The 12,431-nt window shown below is 43.2% G+C and overlaps 1 protein-coding gene across 4 annotated transcripts in view; it reads left to right on the top strand.

Annotated features, from left to right (window-relative positions):
• The window catches only part of RELN (reelin), a 311,282-nt gene that overhangs the window by 165,605 nt on the left and 133,246 nt on the right, over positions 1 to 12,431 (top strand). For 2 of the 4 annotated variants that reach the window (XM_083701221.1, XM_083701223.1), the window contains 3 exons: positions 2,562 to 2,707; positions 3,699 to 3,746; positions 11,054 to 11,205. In XM_083701221.1, the coding sequence (XP_083557347.1) occupies positions 2,562 to 2,707; positions 3,699 to 3,746; positions 11,054 to 11,205 (346 nt within the window). The remainder of the gene's footprint in view (positions 1 to 2,561; positions 2,708 to 3,698; positions 3,747 to 11,053; positions 11,206 to 12,431) is intronic. The other 2 variants (XM_083701222.1, XM_083701224.1) reach the window with 1 other exon arrangement.

The following is a 12,431-nucleotide window of genomic DNA, read 5'->3' on the forward strand; positions in this document are numbered from 1 at the left end:
GCAAGCACGATGGGCAGATTTCTCTCCATCTGCCACCAGCCCTTTGCAAGCTGGCATCACCCAAATGCCTGATATACTCATTCCAGTGTAACCAGAGTCGCCAAAAAATAAATTGTGAGGCTACAGCTGTCTGAAAGAATCATCATGTCCATTAGGCCACTGAGAGTTATTAGGAAGAGGCACATCAGTGTTCATCTTTGATTTTTGATTTTTTTAGCCTAATTAAATGTTGGTAGAGGAGACAGCAAATGTTTTGAAAGCCCAGAGGTGAAGTCACTAACTCGGGAGCATCCTCAGGAAGATGCAGCCCACAACTGAAGCTCAAAATCTATTAGAGTGAGGAATTTAGCACGGATGTTTCCTGTTGATGCATCTCCAACTGGCAAAGCTGCATCACTTAGTTACACTGTGTTCTGCTTGTCAAGCAGTGAGAGACTATATAGCCAAGGGAAAGAGGTGGGGGGGAGAATCGGGCTTATTGATTTACAGTTATAAGCATAAAAGAGCAGGGAAAAGAGACAGAGATTTCAAACCTTAGATGTATGGCACTTTATTCATCTGTAATGAGACTTTTGGCCTGAAAAGGGCAAAGCAGTACATTCTACCAGTTTCACTACCCTTCTTTATTTTGATGAAAATTTAATGTATACCCTTGGCGCTGTTTCAATTCCTCTGCATTTGTAAGATGGCCCTTTGAGTTGGAAGAACTGTATGATCAGCAGCCTGTTTTGAAGACTACTCTGGGATGCCTCGTGCCCTTGATCAAGTCACTTTGTTTCTGCTCTGTCCTGCATTCCTGTGCCTGTCCAGACACAGTTTTGGTCCCATGGCTGGACCAGTTCGCACAGACATTCAGCCCATGGGCATCCACAGTTTTCAGTGATCCTGTGCAAGATGCAAAAGCCATACCACCATACCCTTAACTAATCAAACATTTGCTGATGTCAAACTTAGCGTGGATTGGCTTTTGTTACCCAGTCAGGGCTGCAGCTTTTTAAGTAAGGGTGTGTTCACATTACTGCTTGCTGCAGGTCCAGTGTGCTCCCGTCACAGGTTTCATTAAGGCAGGTGACATTAGCCACAATTCATTTGTATCCTGTTGCATTTCAAGAAACATTCCTCTTTAATGCACTTTCCCTCAAACCAGCTTCCATCCAATTTGAATACAGAAGCAGCCATTCATTGCACACAGAAAGAAATCAGTGGATGAAGATATCCCCACTCCTGCTCAGATGTGAAGAGCAGTGAGAGAAAGCGACCTGCAAACTCAGCAGGGGAAAACAACATTACAGCATTTCAAGTCCCCAATGTAGACTTAGCCTAAGGGGAAAAAAAACCCCACAAAGGTCCATGGGGATTTATGTCATTTACTTTTGAGGAATTGGGACTGGGGTGCTGAGGTACACCACAAAATACATTTATCTGTAGGTTTATTCATTTATCTGATTTTTTTTTTAATTATTTCCTTTATTCTGTCCAACTGATCAGGGATATTGTTTCCCTTCTTGTTCCAGCAGCTTATTGATGTTGTTAGTCAACTTCAACATGGAAAACAACATAAGGATGTTTGCAAAAGTCACTAAGGAAAGTCGTGTGAAATTGTCCTTTATTTGTATAATTAAAACAAGTGTATGACATTTGATTTTTTGTATTTTCTTTGCTTGTTTGTGTTTTCTTCTGCTTGCATTACATTCCTTTGGCCTACCACAACTAACATTTACAGCAACCCTCTGATCACTACTGATAAAACAGTTCTCAAAACAGGCAAACAAAATTACACAATATTGTCTTTACCTATATCCTGTTCTGTTGGATTTTTCTGAGATTCAAAGCAAACTGATTAATCAACTGTTTCCCGGAGGATTTTCCACCATTGTTTTCCATTTGTGATGTCAACCAGTATATTATCTGCATTTTTCATTCACAAGGAAGGGCTTTTCCTATCTGAATTTGCATGCCCTGCTGGCAAAACTTGGATTTCTTTCTGACTGTATCTCAAATGAGACAGGATTCTTGGTTTGGGAATTAATGTGAATTGAGTATTCAGATACTTAGACAGCTCAAACTTCAGACTGAGGATACAAGTTTCATGCATTGTGCATGTGTAACCTTGACATGGTGTTGCTGTAGCCCCATTGAGATGATCATAGAGGCTTAAGAACAAAACCCAGGTTCACTTCATTGCATTTGTTTATCATAGAAGGGCATCATGATCTTGTCACCTAGAGCTTGTGGTTTAACATTTTATTTACTGTGCTACAGAACCATTTGTATTTGACATATATATCGATATTAAATGTTACAACTTTTAGCAATGTTGCAGATAGGGAAAAGTATGGAAGCAGCCCTACAAGTTGACTTGAATACTGACAGTAATTTATAAATTATTCAAGATACATACAGAAGAATTAAGTGCACATTTTCTCTTTCTTTCACTTTTTGGTTTAGCTTCTGTAATCAGCCAGTTGCTAAATAATTTAATGGCTTTCTCAGAGTTGTCGAAAGCTGCTGTTACAAAACCGATTTAATACATACCTCCTGCATGCTCCTTTTATCTGCAGCATAGCTGTCAGTCAGATGGGAATGCAATTTATTTCCATGGAACAGAAGGCAGTGAGTTGAATTTTGCCACAACGCGAGATGTCGATCTTTCTACTGAAGATGCCCAGGAACAGTGGGCAGAAGAGTTTGAGAGCCAGCCCAAAGGGTGAGTGTTCACTACCCTACAGAAGTATAAGGAGGCATGTGGCGTTACTCTCGGGTTAGCGGGAAAGCAAGAAGCTTCGGCTGAGAAGCACTTTTTCTTGCTTTTGGCAACATATGTCTATATTGATAAAATACTGTCAGGAAAGTGCCCCCGCCCCCTAACTTTTAGAGATGAATAAGTCAAGAAGGGTCAGTGGCTCCAGAATGATACATTGAGTTTTTTAAAATGTCTCACTTTTCCATGGCTAAATCACTGCTATCGTGAGCAAAACTCTTAACACTCAGTATTAACTGACAGTGAATCTTAAAGAAACATCTTGAGATAATTCAGCAATTAAATACCTAGAAAGCATCTCTCATTTTGCAACCCATATACCACTGGAATTATATATGTATTTCATATATTTGTGCTCATTCCCATTGTTGTTTATGGGACTAACACCACAAATCTTAATTTATTTTTTTCACGAGGAAGTAAATTTCACTGAAGCAAGCAGAGATTACTTTAAAAAAAATAGGATTAAGGTGTAGAGTGTTGCCTTGGTGGTTTGTGTATTGCAATTCAGCTTCACCATGACATATGAAATGCATACTATAACAATGGTGACTAGCATTTAACTTTCCTCCAGATTTCAGATTATGATGGTAGTGGTGATGATAAAGACACAATTTTGGCTGATTATAGCCCGTTTTGAATATTTAATTGGGGAACCAAGTAAGATTTCCATGGGTCTATGAATGCCTTGCATTTAAAATGAAATATTCTAATTAAGCTACAAGCTGGCCTCTTCTCCTTTTGTGCCATCTCTATCATCTGTAGACCATAAGCCTTCTCTGAGCAGGGCTCATGCTGTCTATATAAGGGAAGGTGCCTAGAATATTATTGACCTGGTATCAGTATTCATGATTAAGAATCATTGCCATCCACCCCTTATTCACACATAGTATGATGAATACTTTAATTCTGTGATCACATGCTGTTTTTTCCACAGGATCCCTGCCTCATTCAATGCACAGGATGGACGTTGTTCAGAGAATGGGTAGCTATTCAGTATTTTTTCCTATCCTCTTCATTCTTTCTCTGGCGCTTCCAGGCTTCGTGTTTCCTTTATCTCATGAGGCAGTGATCCTGTTGGCTAACAACTGGATGTGATCATTAGATCACATTAAACTTCATTAGATCCCTTAGACCTATCCAATTACCGCCCAGTTTCAAATCTCCCATACCTGGGTAAGGTAATTGAGAGAGCGGTTGCTGAGCAGCTTGGTAGGTTTCTGGAGGAAACATCGGCATTAGATCCATTTCAGTCCGGTTTCCGTCCTGGTTTTGGGACGGAGGCGGCTCTGGTTGCCTTAACAGACGATCTCCGTAGACAACTGGATCGAGGCAGGTCAGGACTGCTGATCCTTTTAGATTTGTCAGCAGCCTTTGACATGGTCGATCATGATCTTCTGGACCACCGCCTCGCAGACGTGGGGATACAGGGCATAGCCCGTAACTGGTTGTGCTCTTTTATCTCTGGTCGGGGACAGAGGGTGGCACTAGGGAGGGAAATGTCGTCGCGCCACTCCTTGGTGTGTGGAGTGCCGCAGGGCGCAATTCTCTCCCCGATGCTTTTTAACATCTTTATGTGCCCCCTTGCCCAGATTATCCGGAGCTTTGGGCTGGGCTGTCACCAATATGCTGATGACACTCAGCTCTATCTGCTGATGGATGGCCACACCGACGCGGCCCCAAACACATTGACCAGATGCTTGGAAGCTGTGGCTGGATGGTTTCGTGGGAGCCGATTGAAACTAAATCCTTCGAAGACAGAGGTCCTATGGCTAGGTCGGGATGGCATGGGGATGAGGGACCAACTCCCTTCTCTTGTGGGGGCCCAATTAGTGCCATTGCCTTCCGTTAAGAGTTTGGGTGTAATCCTTGACGCCTCCCTTTCCATGGAGGCGCAGGTTACAGCAACAGCCAAGGCGACATTTTTCCACCTTCGCCGCATCAAGCAGTTGGTCCCTTACCTTTCCCGCCCTGACTTGGCCACAGTGATCCATGTGACGGTCATCTCCAGGCTTGACTACTGTAATTCGCTCTACGCAGGGCTGCCCTTGAAGCTGTCCCAGAAACTCCAGCGGGTGCAGAATGCTGCAGCGAGGCTCCTCACGGGGTCTCTGCCATGGGAGCATATTCACCCAGTGCTTTTCAAGCTGCACTGGCTCCCGGTGGAGTACAGGGTCAGATTTAAGGTGCTGCTTTTGACCTTTAAAGCCCTTCACGGCCTAGGACCCTCGTACCTCCGGGACCGCCTCTCCTGGTATGCCCCACGGAGAGCCTCAAGGTCCATAAATAACAACACCCTAGTGGTCCCGGGCCCTAAGGAAGTTAGATTGGCTTCGACCAGAGCCAGGGCCTTTTCAACTCTGGCTCCGGCCTGGTGGAACGCTCTGCCTCATGAGACCAGGGCCCTGCAGGATCTGATTTCTTTCCGCAGGGCCTGTAAGACAGAGTTGTTCCGCCTGGCCTTTGGCTTGGAGCCAGTTTGATTCCCTCCCTCCCCCCCCCCTCTCTCTCTCTCTCTCTTTTCCCCTTCTTTTCCTTCTCCTCCTGCGATGAGGCTACATTTTAATATTTTAATGTTACATTATTTTAATTGTTGTGTTTTATTTTTGTTTTTAAGTTTGTAATCATTCATCTTGTTTTTATTATTGCTTGTAAGCCGCTCTGAGCCCGGCCTTGGCTGGGGAGGGCGGGGTATAAATAAAAAATTATTATTATTATTATTATTAGTCAAATACTGTGACTGTTCAATAGCAAAATCAACTCAGTTCGGAATCTACTTCATGCCATAATCTAATATTTAGGGAATTTAATTCTGATGAGAAAACCCTCTAGATATGTTGGGTGTATAATTAAAGGATAGATGGTCTGGGTGAAGCAATATGAGAGGTGGGGGGGGGGGGGGACACAAATATTTTTAGACCCAAGATGGTGCAGAGGAGAAAAGAAGAGCTCATTGCAAGAGCCAGACTTGGAGCTCTAAACAAAAGGAAAAATGTCAATGGGAATCAGCATTTCCTCAAGAAAGCTGCAAATACCAAATGTTGTCTGAAGGTACCTATGTCTAGAAGTGTGTTTTAGCGTACCCCCCCCAAAAAAAAACCTTCCACCCTGACTTCATTCAGTGCATTCAACATTCCTTGTGTATTCCTCACTCTGATTCAACTTCATAATGTTGCCATGTAGCCTTGTCATGAGAGAGCAGGAGCAGAGAGCAGTGTTTCATGTCCTCACTTTGGTGTCCTTGAGGAAACAGCACCATGCAGTGTAAGTGCTGCTGCTGCTGCTGCTGCTGCTGCTGCTGCTGCTGCTACCCAGGCCATGTGAACAGGTGGCTACTGTGAAAAGGACAGGTATGGTCCCCAAAGCCTTTGGTTTGAGCCAAAAAAAGTTCTCAAACTAGCTTTCAACCTAACCATATTTTTTTTCTCCTCCTTTTGTTGACCACACAATTTGACTTGTGTTGTGCAATTCTCCTATGCCCTGGCCTACATTTTAGACTAAATCAAGCAGTAACTATAGTCGCTGGTCCTCTCTTCAGATTTGTTGTTTTTCCTGCTTCTTCAAACTCTGACCTTAGTTGTTTCCCTGTCATTTTTCACTACCTGACCTGATTTGCACTTCTGCCTGCAAAGTGTCTCTGCTCACATATTCCCTAGCTCTGTGTTGTGTGTATCATTTCACTCTCTCATTCAGCACCTTTTATAGCTTCTTTCTCATTTATCAGTTACCCTGCTGCTATTTGCCCACAATTAAATACAAACTGCATTTCCTATGTATATCATTCCCTCTCAAGACAATTCTCCATTTCTTGCTCAGTGGTAGCATTTCTGTTCCTTTAAAAAAATTTTGCTTTAGTCAGTCCCTTTAAAATTACACCTCTATTTCCACCTCTATTCCTGGTCACTTTAATTATGGTGATGGTCTCAGGGCAGTGACATTCCACCTATGGTATTATGACCCTCACCAGCTCTGTTCAAAGGAAAAGTGTATAAGGATAGGCTGGCATTAGTGCACTAATGAAAGAAGTACAAGGACTGTTTGGCAGGCCATTGAAGCTTTCAGGTCTTCCGAAAAAGATTCTTCAGTTTTTAAAACAAACTTATTGAACAACAAAGTATGGCTTTGTGATTCGAGGACCCGATCCCCGCTTGGGGAATAAAGACACGTGGACACAGTACATAAGGTTAATGGGCAAGGAAAAGCCCACAACTTTATTGATTACAGCATGTGAGAAGGTATTGGCTTAGGCATTGTACCACAGAACATTAGACTCAACCCACTCAGAGAGGGGTGAGCCCAAAGGGGGTTTATTCACCAGAAGGTGGAGCCTGTTGATGCTAATACAACTATAGGCTCTCTCCTGGTGTCACTGAGGGTCGTGCCATGGCCCCCCACCACACAGGCATTGGACAGGATCCACGACCGCCGGATTCCTTTAGCGGAATACCAAAAATTGAAGGGGTAGGTGATGGCCACACCTTGCCCCACTTGGTGGCAAGTAAGCAGCAAGTCCTTGATGAGTATGCCTCAATGGTCCCTACCAAGCACAGCCCTTTTGCAGGGAATGGGGCTGTGCATATCTTTGATCAGTACTCATCATTTCAGAATTGCTATTTGGCCATTTCTGGAATTGTGTGAAATAACTTCTTAAACAATGGCTAGCATGCACACTGTAATTCTCTAGGCTTCAAACATCCCCCCTCCTGGGTCTCTATTTCTCTGTGGAAGCAAATATATGTTGACTAGCACATGCATATGCAAATATACACAAAATATCAGTGCAGTGCTTGCCTCCCATCCCACAATAACTTGTTACTTGTGCATAAAGTAGACGTTGTAGGAAGCTTTTGAAATATGGCTGTTCTGTAACTAGGACAACCAGCTTCGTGGTCTGATTAAAAATCCTTACATTTTTAAAAGAAGGAAACTGTTATGACCTGCTCACTAATATCATTGCTTTAGAAGCCAGTGTATGACAGGCTATTGAGGAATAAATGAGTGCAATATGAAGGAGATTCAGTACATAGCTTTCAACAGTGTGTAATGGGCCTGAGGAGTGTGCTCCAGCAGTTATCCTTGGTGTGAGAATAGGTATATTGCAAACACGCAAGAGTGCTCCTATTTTCTCTCTGTGAAATATTGGAGGCTATGCATTATGTGTTGCTTGCTCTGTGACTGTCTGAGATGCCAAACACTAGTTATGAATTGCATGCTGGTTTGTCTTGTTAACTTTTAAACTTTCCCTGCAGCCCAATAATGTTCTCAAGCTTTAGGCACAATGAAGTAACTGAAATTAACCAGTTATTGAAAATCCAGATAAATGCCAGTACCAATTAACCCCTTTTTTAATTGCAGAATATATCCCTAATAAGTGGATCTTTTGTGAATGCTGTTCCAATTAAACATCAGCCCCTGCCACTCATTATCATTAGTCTAAATTGGTTCCCTGGGAGTTATCCCAATAAAGTAACAACCCTGATTAAGTAAACCCACTTCAGCACCTCTTAGGCACCTTGCCTTTGGAAGAGCCCACAATTACAGGCATGCAAACATTTGTAATCCCACCTTGAGAAACTAGTTTAGACTGTATTTAAATTGTATCAGCAATTTTGTGAAGAAAAAAATAAATTACGTAATTACAGTCTGATTAGAATGTCCTTTGTAAGGAACTATCTGCACTGATAATAATGATTTGCACTGATACTTAATTTTTTTTATTAATGTATTATGAGGTACATCTTGAACGCTAAGCATTGAAAAATATTTGATACAACTTGTACCAAATGCATGTACTTTTATACAATGTGGATTAACATTAGCATGGTTCAAGATGTATTCTCAGTGAAACTGCAGCTATATAAAAAAGAGCCTGCTGGATCCTGTTCTCACAACCAGATGCCTATGAGAATCCAGTAAATGGATTTTACATATTGTGCATGATCCCCACATATACAAACAACTGGGGGCATGCTTTGACTTTTTCTGATAGATCATTGCTCAATGGTGGCAGAGGCATTTTTGTGTCGAAAGTGGAGCCCAACTGGTGGCTCCAGCTATTCCTCCATCCCTCCCAATGCTGATAGCTTCCGTGTGCTCCATGGCGGAACCATGTTTAGGAACCTGTTCCTGCTCCTAAAAATATGCAGAACCTGCTTTTTGAAGGTTTTTGTAGTTCCAGGATGTTCTTGAAGGTATGGGTGCATGTCCTAGACAAGTAGTGAGTAGACTTTAGACGCGTGGAATCTACTGTTCGGGGCCAAAAAAGAATACCTTCCAAACATTATTATTGTCTTTCTCTCTAACCCCCATGAGGCCTTCATAAAATGTTACTGCATTTTCTGCTGTTGCTTTCCAAGGAAACTTCTACAATGTCGGAAGCTCTTGATGTCCTTCAGATGAAGGAAGATGATGTCCTCAAATGTCTTGCTCCAGGAACCCTTCTGGGAGGCACCGATTTAAGACTTTTAGATATAACAGATATAACAATTCATTTATAAAAGAAAAGGTTTTGCTGTTGGTATTTATCATCAGTCTGAAGAGAACATGGAGAAAACTTCTCTAGGCAACCTATGCTTTGGTTGCCCTTGAGAACCCAGATGATGTGGGTGTTATCTCTTCCAGGAACACAGGACAGTGAGCCTTTCTGAAATATGCTGCTTGCACTTTCGCCAGTCAGATCCAGGGAGACTTCTGTGAGCCCTTCCTTTTGTTTGTCACTGATCCACAAGCTGCTTATCAGCCATGGAGTGAATCGTAGAGAAACATCTGCACCGTTGCCTTGTGTAATCAGATTCCCCTCTGTGCATCTTGCGCAGCAATAAGGGGGCTCACCCATTTGGTGTGATGTGGGTGTTGGCTTGTGAGGCCCCACATTGCTTTTCACGAGTCCATGCCTGATTTCTCCTTCCAACATGATCCCAAAGAGTCTGAAATGGAAACTGCAACTGAAAAGGCAGTTGTACAAAGGAAGAATTGCAAGGCGAATGGACTGCACCTGTACTATAATTCACTGCTTCGCCACAGCCTGTGGTGGCTGAAAGTTCTGAAGGGATACAATTGCCCTCTGTGCCAATACAAAAATTCCCAGCTGAATAATTGCAGTGCAGCTTGCCACTGAAGACTGGTCTGCACTGCTCAGGCATCTATATAATGTGGTGCTCTCTCAATGCTGTTATATTATACTCGGTAAAGGGTCATCAGGGCTGACAAAGAGGTTGGACAGCTCTGATCCTTCCCTCAATTCTGCTCCTTGGTGGCAGTTAAAATGCCTATTCCATCATTTTTGTTTGCTTATTCTTAACCTTTTCATCCATCATTGAGGCCATTGCCAAGTGGGGAAAGCAGCTTGGTCAGGAGAATAGGTAAAGGTACCCCTGCCCGTACGGGCCAGTCTTGACAGACTCTGGGGTTGTGCGCCCATCTCACTCAAGAGGCCAGGGGCCAGCGCTGTCCGGAGACACTTCCGGGTCACGTGGCCAGCGTGACATCGCTGCTCTGGCGAGCCAGAGCCGCACACGGAAACGCCGTTTACCTTCCCGCTGGTAAGCGGTCCCTATTTATCTACTTGCACCCGGAGGTGCTTTCGAACTGCTAGGTTGGCAGGCGCTGGGACCGAGCAGCGGGAGCGCACCCCGCCGCAGGGATTCGAACCGCCGACCTTTCGATCGGCAAGTCCTAGGCACTGAGGCTTTAACCCACAGCGCCACCTGCGTCCCATGGTCAGGAGAATACACAATGCATAAAAATCTTTTTAAATATTCATAATAATTTTTGTCAAACATATAGCTATTTTGAATGACGATTAACATATTTCAAATCTTGTCATGCTTCTTCTTCTTCTTCTTCTTCTTCTTCATCATCATCATCTCCTTCTTCTTCTTCTTCTTCTGCATTGGACACTGTTATTGGTGCCCCTCCACCAAAAAATCCTGAATATGCTTTAATTAATTAATGTAAGTTTGCTGCTTTTAGGACCAAGGGCCACTTTACATGACCTTTTAGCTATAAATTGTAAGGTGCATTTATATATTTAAAGACATTTGTGCCCCACCTTTCTATCCCAGATGAAACAGTTAATACATTAAGCATAACAATATCACAGGAGACCACATATAATATGAGAACAAATATTGGTGGTAAATCAGGAAGAAAAACAAAATACATACCCAGCAGGCCTGAACATACTGTCATGTTGGCCATGGTTTCCTGTTGAGTCTATACTCAGTACCAAGGATTGCTTCTACATAATGTGTGAAATAGCCCTATCTCTTACATCTTGGCTAATGTCTTCAGGTGGGATATATCTGGAGCTGTAATCGGCACTGAATGTGGAACCCTGGAATCAGGTTCATCAGCTGTTTTTCTCAGAGATGGAGAGAGAAAGCTGTGCACTCCATATATGGACACTACAGGTTACGGAAATCTGAGGTTTTATTTCAGCATGGGTGAGTATGAGCATTAGTATGTTTTGGTATGTGCACATTTGATGAGAAAAGTTGTTACAACCAGTCCTTCTGTCTGAGTGCCTGTCCTTTTCAGAATCTGTGTGGCACTTGGTCCTCACTGACTCAACTACCCTTGACCCTTGGTTTGGCCGTTTTTCCTTCCAGCATTTTCTCACTGTCACTTGCTACCAAGCCTTCACCAGGAAGCAGTGACCACAAGTACTTTTGCCTGGATCTAGACACGTCAAAGAAACAATTCAGTTAATTGCGATGTAAACTCATACAGGGAAATCCGGTAGGGAAAGACAGGACTCCACAGCGTCATCTCGTGTCACAATGTTATATTGCATATATAACACATATAAAACACTTTTTGTTTACCAATCTAGCTGAGTCCTGTGTCTCCTGGCCTCATAACTCCCTGCATTTCCCCCTCCAAACCCTGGTAGGGGCAGAAATATATGCTATATGATGACATCAGGACCTGAGTAAATTTTACTACACATTTCCTAGGAAGAGGTAGAAAACTGAACCTGTATTAATCATAACATCGAGTTCCAGCTTCTGTTTCTACTTCACCTGCTACATTTCCAGTGGGATGGGAGGTATAGGAACCTAGTGTCATGGCACCTGAGTCAGAGACAGTGTTTTTGAGGAGCATATTTTGCAACAGAATTGGAGGCCAAAGACTCAAGTTGGTATGCCTTAGTGTCCCAGAAGAAGAATCTGTATTTTAAAGGTGTTGGACAGGGCTTGATAAATATGCTGGTGGTCACCTGAAGAGTTCCTCCTCTTCCTCTTCCTTTCTCTTGCATTTTGTGCCTTCCCATTTTTTCTTTTCTTTTCTAGCTAGTCCGGTAATGAGCTGTTGCGTGTTGAGGTCCCCAATCCACCCCCCCAAAATAACTCACAACGGACACGTAATTTTTGTTTAAGATTTTTGGCATGATTTTGGCCACAACTTTATTAAAATACAAACTGTGAGTGGTTGTTTAGGCATTGGTTAAGACTATCTGTCCCCCCGCCTGGGGACAGAACTGACTTCCGGGCACCACCGAAAGACAGTGCGGGGGAAAGCAAGTCGGGGAAGAATTGAAGCTGAGACACAGACCCTCAACTCTCACCCGCCTGCTCCCCGAAGGCTTGCCGGCCCTAGTCCCATTCCAGGGATTGGACGAAAAGATGGCAAGCCCCAGGATTCCTTTAACGGAATTCCCTTTCCGCAG

The sequence above is a fragment of the Podarcis gaigeae genome (genome assembly GCF_964106915.1).
Source record: "Podarcis gaigeae genome assembly, chromosome: 10".
NCBI lineage: Eukaryota > Metazoa > Chordata > Lepidosauria > Squamata > Lacertidae > Podarcis > Podarcis gaigeae.